At 41.5% G+C, this 20,023-nt stretch overlaps 1 protein-coding gene across 5 annotated transcripts in view; it reads right to left on the minus strand.

The window, feature by feature from the left end:
- MCC (MCC regulator of WNT signaling pathway) overlaps positions 1-20,023 on the minus strand; it is a 321,315-nt gene that overhangs the window by 64,036 nt on the left and 237,256 nt on the right. For all 5 annotated transcript variants that reach the window (XM_034773020.1, XM_034773019.1, XM_034773022.1 and 2 more), the window contains 2 exons: positions 12,700-12,863; positions 9,620-9,826 (listed from right to left, as the gene is read on the minus strand). In XM_034773020.1, coding sequence (XP_034628911.1) covers positions 9,620-9,826; positions 12,700-12,863 — 371 coding nt within the window. The remainder of the gene's footprint in view (positions 1-9,619; positions 9,827-12,699; positions 12,864-20,023) is intronic.

The following is a 20,023-nucleotide window of genomic DNA, read 5'->3' on the forward strand; positions in this document are numbered from 1 at the left end:
TACCCCTGTTCTAGTGGTTATAAGCAACATATTGACTTGTCGAGTTCTATAATGATTGACTATCCATATAGTCAAACATCGTTTAAACCTTTATAAACTATTTATAAATTTGCCCTCAATATAAAGTATGACCAAGAACTCTCAATTGGTATCACTTTTCTATTATTTTGATTAAGAGATAATTAGTGCATTAGTTCCTAATCCAACTTTAAATAAAAAGGGTGTCAGCTGCAACACCATTTCTCCCTCCTCCTTGACCAGTGACCTGATTATTTAATCATTCAATAACTCCCTAAGAAATGGAAGTCTCTTTTACAATTTTAATACTTTCCAATTATTATGTTTCTACTATAAGCAGGACTAAGCATAACAAAATATTGCAAAATATGCAACAAAATATTGCATACTATTTCCCCACCTTCTGATTTATTCACGCAGAATGCAAGCCTTGTATGTGGGTAGGATAAGAACATAAGAACTGCCACACTGGGTCAGACCAAAGGTCCATCAAGCCCAGGATCCTGTCCTCTGACAGTGGCCAATGGCAGGTGCACCAAAGGGAATGAATAGACAGGTTATCATCAAGTGATCCATGCCCTGTCACCCAATCCCAGCTTCTGGCAAACCATTCCTGCCCACCCTGGCTAATAGCCATTGATGGACCTATCTTCCATGAATCTATCTAGCTCCCTTTTGAACCCCATTATAGTATTGGCCTTCACAACACCCTCTGACAAGGAGTTCCAGAGGTTGACAATGCGTTGTGTTTGTTTTAAACCTGCTACCTATTAATTTCATTTGGTGGCCCCTTGTTCTTGTATTATGAGAAGGAGTAAATAACACTTCCTTATTTACTTTCTCTATACCACTCATGATTTTATAGACCTCTATCATATCCCCCCTTAGTCGCCACTTTTGGAATGCAGGATGGAAGAATGCAACACTAGTGTATGACTCAGTCTTCTGACAATTAAATGCGTCTTGAGTGGCCAGTGCCTTTTCCAGTCTCTGGGTCTTCATGACTTTTCAGCCACACCCGAGCACAGTCATTTTCAATGGGATGGGGAAGGAGCACTAGTCTGAGCATCAACTGGATGTATGGTTCAGGAATTCACACAATGAAAAACAGAAAAGAACCTTCTGTGTCATTTAATGAAGGTGCCAAAATATTCTCTCAAATGTTTCAGAAAATAAATATACATACAGAACCTTACATACTGACTGTAAACCAAGGGAGGCCAAAGTGCACTACGTAACCTACAGCTTTCTACCAAGCATTCTGCAGTTCTTGTAATCTTTGATACAAGATTATAAGTCCCAGCATGCAATGCTTCACACTGATCCTTGCAGACGAGTGTTGGGGCCTGTCTCTCCCTAACAGAAGGAAGATAATGAAGATAAGACCAGCAGCAGAATGCTCCATTTTATGCAAAATGTAAATCGTACGTATCCTGCAGGCTCATGGCAAAGTTGGAGTACCCTTTAACTGTACAATGCTGCACTGCATAAAAGACAGCTATTCACCTTCCATAACTGTTGTTCTTCAAGATGTGTAGCTCATGCCCATTCCATTGTAGGTGTGTGTGCTCACCACATGCACCAGTGCCAGAAGTTTTTCCCTCAGTGGTATCTATAGGGGATTGGCTCTGGTGCCTCTGGAATGGCATGTGTATGAAGGGGTGCCGCCAGCTCCCCCATCCCCTTTCTTGCTGGAACTCCAACAGAGGGAGGAAGGATGGGTCATGGAATGGACATGAGCAACACATCTCGAAGAACAACCGAAGAACTCACAAAAGGTGAATAACCATCTTTCCTTCTTCACTTTCCTTCACTATCAGTGGAGGCACAGCCTGTGCTATCTCGTGGCAAGTATGGATGCAGGTGGTGTTCCAGGACGAAATCCTCTGAGAAGACATCGGGAGGCCCTTCATCCTGTCAGCTACTGCAATGAAGAGTTGAGTAGATCTGCGATGTGCAGACGCCTCTCCTTGTTGGACACATGGGGCTTTGGACAGAGCACTGGGATGAAGATATCCTGGTTGACATGGACGTGCAACACAACCTCTAGCTGGAAGGTTGGATGGGGATGCAGTTGGACATCGTCCTTGTAGAACACAGTGTACGGGGGCTCCGATGTGAGGGCTTTATTCTCGGAGACTCGCCTCACTGTGCTAATAGCTACAAGGAATGCGACCTTCCATGACAGGTGTGAAAGGGAGCATGAAGCCAGAAGCTCGAAGGGAGGGCCAGTGAGTCTGTCGAGGACTAGGTAAAGATCCCACTGGGGAGTTGGGTCCTGAACTGCCAGGAAAAGCCTCTCAAAGCCCTTCAGGAACCTAATCGTCATCTCGTAGGAGAATACCGATCTACCCTGGATGCTGATATTGCTGATAAGTGTACCTTGATTAATGAATAAACAAGGCCCTAATGCTTTAAGTGAAGCAGGCAATCTAGGATGGATTGTAGAGATGAATGGATCAGAGAGATATTCCGGTCCAATGTCCAGCAGGAGAAGCCCTTCCACTTTAGCAGGTACATCGCCCTGGTAGAGGGCTTTCTGCTTTCCAGGAAGATCTGCCATACTTGAATAGAGCAGGCTTGTGCCTCGGGATTTAACCATGCAGCAACCACACTATGTGGTGAAGAGAGGCAAGGTGCAGGTGCAGGTATCGTCCATGATCCTGAGAGGACAGGTCTAGGTGGCTGGGGAGTGTCCCTGGGGCTGGCACTGCTAAGTCCATGAGTGTGCCGAACCAATGCTGGCGCAGCCAAGCCAAAGCGATCATAATGACTAGAGCCTTATCCCTTTTGATCTTCAAGAGGACCTTGCCGATCAGTGGGGCTGGCAGCAAGGCATACATCAGGTCTCCTGACCACGACAGGAGGAAGGCATTGGATAGCAAGCTGCTGTCGAGACCTTGCAGAGAGCAGAACCAGTAATATTTTCTGTTCTGGTTGGTGGTGAATAGGTCCACTCAGAGAGCTCCCCACTTCTGGAAGAGCATCCTGGCGACCTCCAAGTGGAGGGACCACTTGTGGTGAGAGAAGAAGGACCTGCTGAGGCAATCTGCCAGCGCGTTCTGGACGCCGGGGAATGCAAGGCTTCCAGGTGGATAGGATGCTGGATACAGAAGTCCTGACAAAGGGCTGATGATCGAGCTCCCCCTGTCCGTTGACAGAGAACATGGAGGCCGTGTTGTTTGAATTGGAGGGTATACCCCCCCTGCAACAGTACTGAGCACCTACTGGTCTCATGTTATAGAAGCCCAAGCAGGGCAGTAGGGCAATAAATGGTTGAAAAATAAAAAGGGGTGCTGGATTTAGGACACAGGCTGGGAGGTCGCCCTTGAGAGCACCCTCAAAATGCCTGTTTGTTACCCGGCTGGTGGTCGGTACAGCTCGAGTGAGCCAAGGAGGCTGGCAGTTGGCCCTGTCGACATTTATAGCCCTTGCCCTTCTTGTGGAAGGGCTCTGATCAGGATTGACTACTAAATCTGTGGGTCTTCTGTGGTTGGAACCACTTTCTTCTGGGCGCCAGCATGTAAAGGCCCAGGGAGCGCAAAGTAGCCCTAGAGTCTTTCAGGCCATGTAATCTGTGGTCTGTTTTCTCTGTAAACAGCGCCAGGCCATCAAAGGGGAGGTCCTGGATCGACTGGTCCTCCACCAACAGCCCAGATGATTGCAGCCACGATGGTCTCCTCATGGATATGGCTGAAGCCATGGTCCTGGCTGCAAAGTTTGCTGCGTCCAAGGCTGCTTGGAAGCAGCCCTCATCACTGTCTTGCCCTCATGAAGAATAGCCAGGAACTCCCTCCTGGGCTCCTCTGGCAGCGAGTCCACAAACTTGGCTATAAACTGCCAAATGTTATAAACATAATAGCCAAGTAGGGCCTGGTGATTGGCCACTCTCAATAGGAGACTAGCAGTTGAATAAATTTTTCTGCCAGAGATCGAGCCTCTTTGTTTTTGAGGGTTGAACCTGGTTGCCCAGTCTGTTGTGCTCATTGGCTATGGATACAACCAATGAGCTCGGGGAGGGATGGGTATAAAGTTATTCAGAGAGAGAGAGAGAGAGAGTGTGTAAAAAACACTTTCTACTGGCAATAGTGTGGAGAGAGAGAGAGAGAGAGAGTGAGTGTGTGTGCGTGTGTGTGTAAGAAACACTTTCTTCTGGCAATAGCTGCCTCTAGACTTTAAACAGTTTACTTTAGGATGGCTATATCACTCAGAGATACGGTAAACCTCTGCATTGTGAAATTAGCAACTACATTATGGGCATCCTACAGAAATAAGTAATTGCCTCATTTACTAATGACCTGTGAGAAACAAAAATCTGTATGCATGTCATTTCTTAACTACTGCTCTGCAAAGTGGCACAATCTGTTAACTGAATGCATTAAATACCTAATTTAATTAAAACTCTAACAAGCCTCCGAAAACCTATTGAGAGCACTTTGTTTGATTACAGACATTGGGCTAAAGTAACAGACCTATTGATCTGATCAGCTTCAGTTATTTTCTCTATCCAATTTAATTTATGCAGAACAAAAACTAAGTTTTGGCAGGGTCTCCTCCCCGCACTTCCTTGGGGAAATAATCTGAAGTGACTCTGGGTTCAGGGTTGCATATATAAAATATTTAAGAGGGCAAAGAAAACACTTATTGTGCAGCAGCTATGGACATAGGTTACATTATAAATGCAAACATGCTTTCTAGTGCAACAATTACATAGTGTTTCTGACACGGTCACGTATAATAAATAGACTCCTCCAAGGGTAATTAAACTAATTGTTCTGCATTAAGTGTGGTATTCAAAAACATATTTTAACAAACATATTTAATAAACCAGAATTAATGAAAAAGGTAGAAAATTATTTTTAGTTGGGAGAAAATTCACAAGCTAAAGCAAAAGATAATCTAATGCATTTCCTTCCTATTACTTACAATTTGTAATCTTAGATGCTTAGTTCAGGTATGGCTTTAGGAGATGTATTTTCCCTGCCTGTTTCTCGCTGTCCCAGAGAGAACACAAAGAGACCACCAAACAAAAAACCTTCCCCCACAGATCTGAAAGTATCTTCTCCCCTTATTGGTCCTTTTGGTCAGGTGCCAACCAGGTTATTTGAGCTTCTTAACCCTTTACAGATAAAGGAGGGGTTTATGCTATCCTTAACTGTATGTTTATGACAGCTACCAGTGTTGCTAACCCTTTTGGCACTGAACCATTGCCAGCAACAGTGGGAAATTTTCTCTTGCACACAACATCCTAGATGCGATCCTTTCAGGCAAGGGTTGAGGTGCGGGCTGGCCTTTGATGTACTTGTCCTTTCACAAGCATTAAATCCACACTGTAAAAATATAATTGGCCTTATTTTCTAAATTAATTAAATAAATATTTTTATCTTGTTCCCACCAGTGCCATGCCAGATCCTTCTCCTCCACTCTGAAAATTCTGACTTCCTTTTGGGTTCGGCCTCTGAATTTTCTATGTTTTTGCTTGCTTGCTTGCTTTTTTATTTTCTCATTTTTTCCTCTTATCTGCCTGCCTCTCTCTCTCTTCCCCTAAAATTTCTGTGTTCTGGACCTCGACTAGTTCTCCCCCACTTCTCAATCCCTACTCCCTTTCCTCTTGCCCATCCCAAATCTCTCTCTCCTTCCCAAATGTTTCTCCTCAGCCAGTTGGAAGACTTTTTCAGTGCTGACTGACCTAAATAATTACATATCTGCCAGTTTTGCCATCTCACTGCTCCTGCTTTTGCAGATAATTAGAATGTATATTAAACACAATATATATGGTCCTGGTTCACACAGCACTTCCATGGCATTTTTGCCATGATGAAAATTGATCATTTAGTCCTATTTTTTGTTTTCTGTCACTTATCTATTTTCTGATCCTTTCACTCCATGACTTCTGAGATTCCTTAATAATGTTTTGTAAGGCACTTCTAGAAATCTTTTTGAAATTTCAAATAAATTATGTCAGCTGTCTTTTTTTAATCCATTATTGTGCTGACATGTTAAAGAATTTTATTAGATTTTTGAGGTATAATTTTCCTTTGTAGAACTATGCTAGTGAGACCCTATTATATTAGAATAATGTAAGTTCTATTCATTCTATTTTTAAATGACCATTTACATTAATTTATCAGGTAAGCAAGTAAGACTTAGGCCATGTCTACACTACCACGTATGTCAGCAAAACTTGTCGCTTAGGGGTGTGCCCCTTACATAGTTACTGCCCCTGGTTTAATTAAGTTGATGGAAGAGCTCTCTTCCGTTAGCACAGAGTGGCTACACGAGAGACCTTACAATGGCGCAGCTGCATTGGTACAGCTGTGCTACTGTAAGGTCTGTAGTGTAGGCATAGCCTTAGTGATCTGTAATTCCCCAGACCTTTAAAAAAGAGATGCAACATTTGCTATCCTCCAATCCTCTGGTGTGATTTTAATTAGAAGTTGCCTATTGTGAGCTGCTCAGCCAATCCATTCTTAAATTCCTTAGCACATTTGGATGCTTACCATCTAGTCTTCACTGCCCTTTAATTTATCAGTTTGTTCTAGTCCCTCTTCTTTAAACACCTCAACCTCTTATAGTTCCTAAGTTTTATTACCAGAAAATGTAGATCTGGGTTTAGTTATTGCATATGGCCAGGAGGACTGTACTTTCCAAAACCTCCCAAAGGCTGACATAGCAAACATACATCCTGACTAAGAACATCCTCCAAATAAGTTTTATACAACACCACCCTCATGTTGTCCATAGCTGTGGTAGATTTGCACAGCTGAAGGAAAACAGAAAACAAATAATATCTTCATTATACTGAGAAACCAGCAAACATCTCTTTGAACTTGGTCTGTAGCTCAAGATGTGGCAATGGTCCTAGTTAAAGTGAAAATACTGTGTCATGTACTCAGTGTGAACACCTCAGGGCTGAGAACTATTTACACTGCATGGTATGTGATTACATGGGAGACAAACATTTTGCAAGAGAAAACAAATGCTCAAACGAGGGCTGTCAAGCGATTAAAAAAATTAATCGCGATTAATTGCACTGTTAAACAATAATAGAATACCATTTATATAAATATTTTTGGATGTTTTCCACATTTTCAAATATATTAATTTCAATTACAACACAGAATACAAAGTTTCCAGTGCTCACTTTATATTTATTTTTTATTATAAATATTTGCACTGTAAAAATAAAATAGAATTTTTCAATTCACCTAATACAACTACTGTAGTGCAATCTCTTTATCATGAAAGTTGAACTTACAAACGTAGAGTTATGTACAAAAAACAACTGCATTCAAAAATAAAACAATGTAAAACTTGAGAGCCGACAAGTCCACTCAGTCCTACTTCTTGTTCAGCCAATCACTCTAAAGATTCATATGTCCCTTCATGCTTCAATCACCATTTCAGAGGACATGTGTCCATGCTGATGATGGGTTCTGCTTGATAAGGATCCAAAGCAGTGTGGACTGACGCATGTTCATTTTCATCATCTGAGTCAGATGTCACCAGCAGAAGGTTGATTTTCTTTTTTGGTGGTTCGGGTTCTGTAGTTTCTGCATCAGAGTGTTGCTCTTTTCAGACTTCTGAAAGCATGCTCCACACCCCGTCCCTCTCAGATTTTGGAAGGCACTTCAGATTCTTAAACCTTGGGTCAAGTGCTGTAGCTATCTTTAGAAATCTCACATTGGTACCTTCTTTGCGTTTTGTCAAATCTGCAGTGAAAGCATTCTTAAAATGAAGAACATGCTGGGTGATCATCCAAGATTGCTATAACATGAAATATATGGCAGAATGCAGGAGACATACAATTCTCTCCGAAGGAGTTCTGTTACAAATTTAATAATTAACACTTTTTTTTTTTTTTTAAAGGAGTGGAATCAGCATGGAAGCGTGCCCCTTGGAATAGTGGCCAAAGTATTAAGGGGCATACGAATGTTTAGCATATCTGGCACAATACCTTGCAATACCGGCTACAAAAGTGTCATGTGAACGCCTGTTTTCACTTTCAGGTAATACTGTAAATAAGAAGCGAGCAGCATTATCTCCAGTAAATGTAAACAAACTTGTTTCTCTTAGCAATTGGCTGCGCATGAAGTTGGACTGAGCAGACTCGTAGGCTCTAAAGTTTTACACGGTTTTGTTTTTGAGTGCAGTTATGTAACAAAAAAAAAATCTACATTTGTAAGTTGCACTTTCATGATAAAGAGATTGCACTACAGTACTTGTATGAGGTGAATTGAAAACAACTATTTCTTTTATCATTTTTACAGAGCAAACATTTGTAATAAACATAACATAAAGTGAGTACTTACGCTTTATATTCTGTGTTGTGATTGAAATCAATATATTTGAAAATGTAGAAAAACATCCAAAATATTTAATAAATTTCAATTGGTATTTTATTGTTTAACAGTGCCATTAAAACTACGATTAATCACAATACATTTTTTAAATCGCAATTGATTTTTGTGAGTTAACTGTGATTAATCGACAGCGCTAGCTCAAACAGAAATTTAGGCATACACACATGCATGTATACATACACACGTGAAATTTTAAACAGAGCATCAGACAAAGATCTAGTAAGCACCACAGCAGATTATAGGTGTAATTGGCCTTAGCAGCAAATAAACTCATTATGTTATGATGGATAGGAAGCTTTGTTGAGTGAGATGATCTAGGGCTGGATATCCAAAGACTAGAAATGGCAAACGATATAGCCTAATACCATGCTGAAGAGTACTGATCTCTTAAATATGTAGCATTCAAGGAAGAGGTTGCTCCGCTGCCACTAGGTAAAAAAACAACATTTTCAACAATTTACAAAGAATACAAAGGTCTCTAAATTTTTACCCACATACAACACAAGGCTTGGAAGAAAAATCATACACATATTCTTCAAAAACGAAATTATTATTTCACATGCAGATGTTTCATGGAACACTGCAAAATTTCTTAACTTGTCTATTAAGGAGAGGCAGTAAATAATTTAAAAGAATACCAGAGACTGACCATGGATTCTTTAAACTTTCATTTTTTCTGTATTTCCTCTTGTATTAATTCAGTGTCTACATAAAGAACAACAGTTTTGTCTGACATCACAAACAGCTGGAAGACGGAGACTGGGATAGAGGGCAGGGCTGGGACTACTAAAAGTTCAATTCACAGAGCATTATTTCCCAGTGACAGGTGTCCTCTCTTTTACTTTCTCTTAATCACAAATTGAATTCTCATCAAAGACAAAGATCTATTTGTTGTTCACTGGAAAATCCACTAAATGAACATCTGCTTTATCTATAAACAACTTACACATACTTTCTTGCCCATGAGTACCAGCCTTACAGTTAACACATGTTTTCTGATATTAGGCTTTGTATATCTTGACTGCTCATCATATAGAAGCTCCTTGCAATTTCTTTCCATTCACTCCTAGATCTTTACAACCTGTATTGCTTCACTTCCAAAAAAAATGGTGCAAGAAAGAAGGTGCAGGGTATCAACTTTCCCCAGTTACAAACCTATGTGGCCTGGAATGAACTGAAAAGATCCCTGTTACTTGAAAGGCTCTTCTATGTACTCTGTAGAGAGCTGGTAGTCTTACCCTTCTGCGCAATCTGTCCCTTTCTTCCCGGATAGCGTTCATGGTAGCCTTGGTTCTGTTCAGCTCCTCCTCTTTGCTGCACAGCATAGCAGTGAGGCTCTCATTTTCTTCCCTCAGGCCAGCCAGCTCCTTTTCCCACCGAGATCTCTCTTCAGACAGGTTTGGATAAAGATCCCGTCCCAGCACACCCTCAATCTCCTCTACTGTCTGCAAAAACACAGTCACAATAAGACAGAAAGGAGCAGGAGGAGAATATTAAAAAGGGCCAATACTACTACACTGCCACCATATAAGGATGTAAGGGGAGCTATACAATTACACACATGCATACAAGCAACGCACACGCTCACACACAATGTACTCCTTTTGTTTGAAGTTTAATGAAGGCTGTTTTCATTATTATAGTTTTTAATCTTTCTACTCTTCAGCACCATGAGTACCTGGGCAGACGATGGGTGCTTTATAAATAAAAGTTCACCTCACTGAGATATACACAAACAACAGCACGCAGTTGGCATTTATACAGCACCTTTCCTCAGATGGCCTCAAAGTATAACACATTCACTATGCCTCACCATGAGTAAGTGTCGTGCCTCTTTTGCAGATGACTTAACTGAGACACACAGGGTATATTTGCACTGCTGCTGGGAATGTGTGTCCCAACACAGGTAGACAGACATGAGAGTTTGAGCCAGCGTAGAGGGGGTAGCACAGGTGGCAACTCATGCAAGCCACCTGAATACATACCTAGTGGGTCCAGGCAGGTTTGTACTCAGGCACCTAGCCTGACTTGCCATCTGTGCTACACTGCTATTTTTAGCACATTCGCTCAAGCAGAGCTAGTGCTTGTCTGTCTACCTGTGTTGGGAAGCACCCTCCCAGCTGAAGTGTAGATGTACTTACAATGCCAGATTGTGCCTGGCTCTTGAATGGGTGCGTAGGGCTGGGGAAGGTGCGAGGAATCCTCACATACTAGCATGACAGGGACAAGTGCAGTCCCACATTTGGGGGAGCACAAGGATGGTTCTTTCTATGAGTCCCTAGGGACATGTGTTACCCCCCCAAGGGCACAAGGAGATATGGGAAGGGGAAGTAGCCTTGGCCAGGCACACTGTGCGTGTGTGTGTGTGGGAGGGGATGGGGTACACTATGCCTTAGGATGGTGCAGCCTATACATTTCTTCTGTGTACCTGGGACCTCAGTGAAGAACTGGGATTCTCTGATGCACAATCCCTTCCAGAGCTTCCGCCCAAGGTGGTGCAGAGCCACACTAACCCCTATACAGGCCTGTGCACAAAGAGGTTAAGTGACTTGTCCAAGGTTATGCAGCAAGTCTATGAAAGAAGTAGGAACAGAACCTGCATGTCCTGACTATCAATTTCCTCCTGTAAACATTGGACCATATTTCTCCCCCATCACGTTTATAATTGGTTTACAGTTGTAAATGTAACAATTCATACAGTTCGGCTCAAGAGTAAATACCAAATACACACTACTCATGAGGAGGTTCCTACCCTCTTTTTCTGATTAGCAATACCTTGTAAAACCCATGCAATACAAAACAAGCTGCTATGCTTCATAAAGAATGAACCCTCCACCTGAATCTACAGGTCTCCAATAATCAGATTCAGAAAACAAGACAGGTTATTTCAAGATCACATACTGCTTCAAGGAGCATTTAACTTTCTCATTGCATGAATGAGCTGCATTCTTGAAATGTGAAGAAGAAAAAGAAGAAATAAAATTTGTTAGAGATGGCAAAAAGAAAAACAGGATATTGCTGGATGTTCTATTGGAGACAATATACAGAAAGCTACTCAAGGAATCAAATCTCATATTTGGAATATGAAGTTTTGTATTTATAATTAAATCTACTTAACAACTATTTCAGATACAATGGAAACTTCCACCTAGTATTCAGTCTTTGTCAGCATTGCTAATCTGTTTTAATGCATCTTACAGAACATAGTAACTACCACTGCAAGTAAAGAAAAGGAAAGATCAAAAATGAGCCGCAGAAAAGGTAAAAAGATACCAGCCCCCTTTTCCAGTGCTTCCTTTTGGAAAAGCCGCATAATACGTTAAATGCACCCACTCACCTCATTACTCTGACAGGCATGTTGATAACTACCATGTACAAAGTTAACTGAATCCAAGTATCATTCTGCGCTTATGCTCTCACAAGCTGATGTGACCAACATCCATTTGCTAACTAAACTGTCTGCAGTTCTCTGGATGTGGCATGCTCTGCTTCAGCTCTGGTTTGTTAACTAGCACACTACATTATTGCAATGAAGAAGAGAATAGAAGGCAGTTCTTACATACAGGGAACTATTTCTCTGGGGGAACTAATGAATTATTGAGATTTTCTTCATTCCCGATTATACAGTGTTACAATTCAGTTTGATAATGCATGCTGATGCATCAAGGATAAATCTGGAATCTAGCCTCACACACTGTAATTAGTCACGTGATCTAATGTTCTGAGCACAAACCTGGATACCAGGAACTCCAATAGCTCCCGTGGCATCCGTCACATCATAAACTCTCTGCTGCAGTTTCCTATTTTCCCTACTTTATAGGAGTGTGGTAAGGAGCTAATGTGCAGAAATATTTACAGCTCTTTCATCTTCAGTTTGTAATTTTTAAATAGCCATTGCTTCCTCTGATAGTTATTATTTACTCTTCTAAATACCTTGACCATTAGTCAGCCTATTCTGTGTAAGGTACTTTAAATAAATGACATGTTTATAACTGCAAAGCTAGTCAGGCAATCTCTCTGTACCTTAGTTTGCGCATCTGTAAAATAAGGATGAGGCTTACCCATATTTGTAAAGTGCTTTGAGATCTATAGATGAAAAGCGCTATACAAGATCTATAGATAATCTCTCTGTGACTTAGTGCACCCATATGCAAATACAGTTATACTACTGTACCTACCTCACAAGCCGTTGTGAGGCACAGTAAATCTTTGTGAAGTGCTCTGAGATTCTCAGATGATAGGTGCTATAAATGCAAGGTATTATAATGTATCCCAGTATGCACACAATGCATTTAGTGACTAGTTAATGCTGTTGCACCTTAATAGCTAGATCACAATGTTCGCTGGCAGTGGTGAGTTGTTCAATGTGTCTGTCCACTTCTGCTACAGACAAACTGCAACTGCTCTTCTTCCTCCCACAGACTACATTCTCCAGCCCTGTCAGCACTCTCTGCAGTTCGGAGTTCAAGTCACTGCAGTTATCTATGAAACAGAAAGAACATGTTAGACATGCACTGGGTGTCGCAAGCTAAAAAGCTACTACCATTCAATACTTACCTTCAGCAAGACAGGCTCCACTCCTGTAAAATGGTATATTCCTACAGTCTGACACTGCTCTTCACAAATCTCCAGTCTTGAATACTATCAGCCTATTTGCACAAGTTATTGATTTCTCCTTACAAATCTCTAGGGTTGAATGCCATCAGCCTAAACTCTCAAATTACTCACAATCACACAAATAATCGCCTCATCCACTTATTTGGAGTGGTTGTTCTTGTTTGAAAAACCTTCTCCATATTTTAAAGACATCACGTTTTAGCACACTCCCATGTCACTGTCCCGATTTGTTTTTTGTTACTCTCTCTCATTACTGCAGCTTCTCCTGATCTTTGTGCTCAGCAAGAAAACTTTTCCCTCGGAATCAAAATGCTCTTCTGCCCAGTTCACTCAGTGATGATATAATCCAATATCCTCTAAAAGGAAGGACTTTGGGGATTTGTGCTCAAACTACTGCCAAGTCCACAAGCTTACACAAAAACCCCAGAGAGATTATTTTACAGAGCTAAAATTTCATTTTCACAGCTGTTTCTTCTATGCATGCAACTGAAGAGAAGACTGGAAATATTTATCGGTCCCCAATAACAACCCTTGTTCTTGTGAGGCTCCACATCGTGATCACATTCACAAGATGCTTTAGGATGAAAACATCATCATCCTTCTCACAAGGCAAGGGCCAGAGGACCCTTCCCTCGGCAGTCTGACAGCACTGGGTTATGGGGTGTTATCCACTCACTCCCCAATTTTGTGACAACCAAATGATCCCTCTTATCTTGTGAACTAACTTTACAAATTAATTGCAACACTTCCAACTTACATTCAGTGATAAATATCAGCAGTAGTCCCTGATGTGTATCATATGGTTGAACTCATTCTTGGGTTCTGATGCCTCTTGGTTGTATTCACTTATGGGCCATTAATAACCAAGGCATCATGCAATAATCAGTTATTGTATTGTACAGCACACAATGGATTTATAGATTTCATGACAATGCATTACTTTCACAGGGGTACAAATATTAAAAGGGGTGACATCCATTCAGGTCCTAGGTGGAGCAATACCATAGGAATAACACTGCTCCACCTAGGACCGCATTACAGTCAGACCTTCCAATCAGATATAAAACATATGGCTGGTGTTTTCAAAGGAGCCTAAGGGAGATAGGCATTCAAGTCCCACTGAAATTCAATGGGAGTTGGGCACCTAACTTCCTTAGTCCACTTTGAAAACCTGAATTTAAAATGAAGGATCACAGAGGCTGATTATGAAAGAGTGAGGTGCGAGGGAACAGGGGACTCTGACATAGGTGTCGACTCCATGGGTGCTCTGGGGGCTGGAGCACCCATGGGGAAAAAATGGTGGGTGCTGAGCACCCACCAGCAGCCCCCCTATCAGTTCCCCGCCCATTCCCCCTAGTGCCTCCTGCCCGCCGGCGGGCCCCACGGATCAGCACCTTCCCCTCCCTCCCCATGCCTCCTGCCCGCCGTGAACAGCTGTTTCCCGGTGTGCAGGAGGCGGGGAGGAAGGAGCGAAGAAGCAGTGTGCTTGGGGGAGGGGGTGGAACTGGGCGGGAAGAGGCGGGGCGGAGAGGGGGTAGTAAGAGGTGGTAGGAAGAGGTGGGGTGTGGGTGGGGTTTTGGGGGAAGGAATGGAATGGGGGCGGGGCCTGGGACAAAGCTGGGGGTCAAGCACCTCCCGGCACTTTGGAAAGTCAGCGCCTGTGGACTATGAAATAAATGACCTTAAGTTCACAACCAAAAACTCATCTACCTTGATTAACACCAGACAAATTGACAAACCTGACCACCTAAATTACATCCACAGATATGTACAAAAACCAGACAACTGTATGCAATGCAAGGCTTGCCATGTACAAATTTTGTGGCTGTAATTTAGGCAGTCATTTAAAAAAAATGGTCCAATTAACATTTAGGGGGAAATAAAAGCAACCTTAAAACCAAAATACTTATGTCCTCCAATGTGCTAGTGATGGTCTCATTCGGTTACACAGGCTTCACATAGAATTTCAAATCAAGTTCAAGGTCTCAATCCTTTATCTTCCAGCCAGCTCCATGGCCTAGGCCCAGCCTATTTAAATGACCACATAAAGCCCTGGGAGAACACCATGATCGACAACTATGCTCCTCTGGCACAACGGAACTCTCTAACATATCGGTGAAGCTTGTCTGTATCGGCGATGAGCACAATATAAGAACCGATACAGAACAGAACAGAATAGAATGCAAGACACAGACTCAATACTATTATCTCAAAATCCAAAGGTAGCATTTGTTCCTTTGTGTTTAAATGACAGGGCGGCAATCGTGGGCCCTTGCCTTTATGCAGTATTTCTAACTTTGCATAGGGAGATCAACAAAAATGTTCAAAAATTCTCTTTGTGTAGGAATAGGATTGCAAAAGAATGTAGCCCTGGAGTGAATGTGAAATTAGTGCAGGAAAAAGGGAATTCATGTTAAAAACAAACCCATCAACATATCAGTGGCATGACAAATATGGATGGCCAAAGCAGCATCTGATCCTGCAACCTGTGTGCATGTAAAACTCCTACTGAAGTTGTATGTGCATGAACTCATACTGAAGTTGTATCTGTATGAACTTCCCACAAACTCAGTTCTCTACGAAAACAATTAATATGCTTTAGCGTTAATAATCTGCCAAATAAGTTTATTTATTAATAAAATTCATTTCCGAGTCACAACTGCAGCATTAAGAATGTTTAACTGTAAAATCTACTTGTTTTGCTTGTGCTCCTGAAACTCAATAATGCCTGTATATACATTTTGTCTCATTTTACAAAACATTTCCTTCACAAGGCAAGACCTTATGTGCTAAGTTCTAGCCCTGAAGGAATGTTTCTCCCATTTATAACAATGTCAGAGAGACCCACAATTCAAAGGGAAGCTAGCATAAACCCACTCACAGGATTTACAAGATACAGCAGAGAAATTAATAATTTTATCTCTTGATGTTTTTGTTGCCTATAGCAGAAGAGCAGCATATCTAAAAGCATTAGTGTATTATGACACATTGATGTAGTTGGCATGTCAATAAGCTTGCTGCGTTAGTACAGTATGCAGTGCCATGTTATTATTAGGTCATAGTTATGTACATCAGGCTAAATCACCAACACAAGGGATTATTTTTAAAGAGATAGTAAAACTAAAATAAACAAAGACAGAAGGATGCTTGTGTTGGGGAGTAGGAGGAATACCTTATAAGCTTACTATGAAAGTTAGTAGTTTTGTGTAGCAATATTTTGTATTTCTACATTTGCTTGCTGTGCTGGAAATGGAAATGTCTCATCCTTGTATTAAGGTATAAAAAAAGATCACTGTCCAGGATCAATGAAGTGGTAAAAGTAAAGAAATAACAAATATTGAAAAGTAAATTGGATTGTGAAAATTCTTTCAATCTGATTAATCTAAAGTATTATTAGTAACACAGGTAAAGAATATAGGCCAAACTTTTCAAATTTGGGCAACTAAACGCAGGCAACTAAATCCATATTTAGACATTAGGCACCCAAATTTGAAAAGTTTGCCTATCGTTTTTAAAATATAGAATTCTTCTACTAATATGTCTTTACTTCACAGAGTTGTTATTAAGGATTTTACAGCACTTTAAAATCCTTGGATAAGATATACTTCACATGCATTACATTGTTATTACTATTAATACTACTGTGACAGTATCCCTTCAATTGGTAGTTGAAATGTGAGGCTGTTTTATAGTCACTTTTGTATTTGTGATCAGCTACCTTATTTCTGAAGCTAGAGTAATTACTTCAGCTTGAGATGTAAAATGACATACAACAACCTGTTTATTCCTTATGGCTGTTTACAGAAGCCAAGTATTTTCTATGTTATTAAATTTGAACTCAGGACAGTGATTACTATGCCCAAAGGTCAGATGACTCTTGGTGCAATTCTGCTCTAAGGTATTTGTCTGGAAATGTTCTTACTAATGAAATGCATAGGCCTGGTACATTGAAAACTTTTTTTTTTTTTTTAAACAGTTTACCACATGTAGAGAAGTAAATACTGCACATTGACTAACAACAGTCACAAGCTCATGGAGAGTTTCAGGCTAGCAAATGTGGCAACAAGAATTAAAAGATTGCTGTTTTAATGATTTCCTATAATGGTGCTTATGTATGGTACATCTCGTTCACACACAGATGCAATTTACTTAATAGACAAATGGCAGAGGGAAGGGAAAAAGTGCTATGTATTTATTTAATATACAATATATTTGAGTTTCGGTGATGAGGAGAAACGCAAGAGAAATAATCTTTTAAAAGAGATCATTTGGAAAGAAAATCATAATGAGGATGACCCTTGTGATGTTGCACTCCACACGTTTATAAGTGTGAATATGATGTAACCAGAATATGCTTCATGCACAAGGTCTCTTGTAAGGTATCATTACAAAGCTTATAATCTACTCAGTGTGTTCATCCTATTAGTTTGAATGTATCATTCTTGTATCTGAAGCTAGAAATATAAAGTATTACTCTGAAGTCCTATTGTAATTATGCAAAGTGTGGGCCATTAATGGTGGTTTACAATCTTGATGGCTCCCATTGACCAGGACAATTGGTTGTAAATGGCTCTGTTTACCTGTAAGCCTTCCTGTGTCCCTGTGAGTCAGGCCAGAAAGAATGGAGGCTTGGGGTCTCACAGGACATGTGATCATGTCACCTGGTACTGGAATGCATCTTAAACCTGGTGCTTTTTCATTTAGAATGGGGGGGGCACCCAGAGAGAGACCACGGATTCCCACCTTCTGCCAAAGATATACAAGGGGGTGGAACAGAACAAAGGGGGCATGAGAAATCCCCTAGCTACCACCTGAGCTGGAAATAACAAGAACTGTACCAGTATTTGTGGCAACTTCACTGGCACCTCTATGACCTGAAATCATCCTTTTCAACCATTCCTCCAAATCTGTCTTGATGCCCACTTGAACTTCAGCCTTTCAGCAAGGAAAAATGCTCTAGTCTGTGAAAGAAGCTTATTGGAACATCTCTGAGGGTGAGATTTACCTGTATTCAGTTTCTTAAATGTACAGTAACTCCTCGTTTAACGTCCTCCCGCTTAACATTGTTTCAATGTTACGTGCCTGCTCAATTAGGAACATGCTCGTTTAAAGTTGTGCAATGCTTCCTTATAATGTCGTTTGGCTGCCTGCTTGTAAGATTCTGTGGCAGAGCAGCGACTTTACAAGGGAGCATTTCACAAGTTCCGCTTCTCCGCCTCCTCCCCGTCCCTCCCAGCACTTCCCCCACCATTTGGCGGCGCTTAGGACTTTCTGGGAGGGAGGGGCAGGAGCGGGGAAGCACCGTGTCTCTGCTCCTCCCCCTCCCTCCCAGGAAGTCCTAAGCACTTAGGATTTTCTGGGAGCGAAGGCTAGGAGGCGACACACGGGCTTCTCCGCTCCTCCCCCTCCCTCCCAGCACTTTGCGCTTAGGATTTTCTGGGAGCTGCGTCTCCGCTCCTCCCCCTCTCTGCCAGGAAGTCCTAAGCGCCACCAAACAGCTGTTTGGCGGTTCTTAGGACTTGGGGGGAGGAGGGAGAGAATGTGGCGTGCTCCGGAGAGAAGGTGGAGTGGGGGTGGGAAGAAGTGGGCCTGGAGTGGAGAGGACAGGAAGAGGCGGGTCTGGAGCATTCCCGGCAAAGTCCGAGCCTGTTCTTCTCCGGGGAAGCTGCTGCAGCTGCTGCTGCAAAGGTGCTTCCTAGCATTCTTGCCTGCAGCAGGCTGTGCCTGTGTGGGGTAAGCCAGGGGCACTTCCCAACCACAATACAGTACAGTACAGTACTGTACAGTATATAATGCCTTTTGTCTGCCCCCCAGAAATTTCCCTGGAACCTAACCCCCCGCATTTACATTAAATCTTATGGGAAAATTAGATTCATTTAACATGGTTTCACTTAAAGTTGCATTTTTCAGGAACATAACTACAACGTTAAGTGAGGAGTTACTGTATTAGGCTTAGACTTGCGTGTTTTGTTTTATTTTGCTTGGTAACTTACTTTGTTCTGTCTGCTATTACTTGAAACCACTTAAATCCTTCTTTTTATACTTAATAAAATCACTTTTGTTTATTAATTAACCCAGAGTAAGTGATTAATACCTGTGTTATAGAGGGCGGACAATTTTTGAGTTTACCCTGTTTTTACAGAGTATATACAGAGCTTTATACAGAGTATAACAGATTTATTTGGGGTTTGAATCCCATTGGGAACTTGGTGTCTTGTGTGCTGGAGATAAGTAACCTGCTGAGTGGTTTTCAGTTAAAGCCTGCAGCTTTGGGGGCGTGGTTCAGCAGACTAGCATGTCTGGCTCAACAAGGCAGGGTTCTGGAGTCCCAAGCCATCAGGGAAAACAGGCTCAGAGGTAATTCCAGCACATCAGGTGACAATCCCAAGGGGGTCTCTGTGACTGAACCCGTTACAATCCTGATAATACCATTCTTCTAATCTATAATTCTGATTGGCTGAAACGGTAGCCAGTCTACACTAGTGTACTGATGTACATATAGGACACAATTTCTGCTCTCACTGAGTAAGCGAGAGAGAAAAAAGACACTCTAAACATAATAAGAATCCCACTATAAAAGAAACTAAATGTTTTAGCTCAGGGCCAGATTCAGTGTTCGTTTACACTCCATACAATCCTTCTGAAGTCAATACGGTTGTGTATGTCAGTCCTGACTCTAGTTCTTGGTGTCAAGTTAAACTATCTGACCTCATGTGTTTCACCAAAATACCAAGTTTAGAGACTAAGCCTCTTGTCTTGTTTATTTTTTCAATTAAGAATAAAATCTACTGTGACATTTAGGCACATATCCAAAAACGTACATTCATCAGTTTAGCACATGAATTATTGAAAATAGAAAAACTCAACCACAAAACCATAACAAACACAGAGTCCCTCTCTGAAGAAAAGCCACATGTTCTTTTTGTCCTCAGTTTTCAGTCAGCAACTACAAACTTGTCTTGGGAAACCCATGTATTGAGGTCTCAACTATTTGGGTCAAATTCATCCCTGATGTACCTCCACCG

The sequence above is a fragment of the Trachemys scripta genome, chromosome 6 (assembly GCF_013100865.1).
Source record: "Trachemys scripta elegans isolate TJP31775 chromosome 6, CAS_Tse_1.0, whole genome shotgun sequence".
NCBI classification, from domain to species: domain Eukaryota; kingdom Metazoa; phylum Chordata; order Testudines; family Emydidae; genus Trachemys; species Trachemys scripta.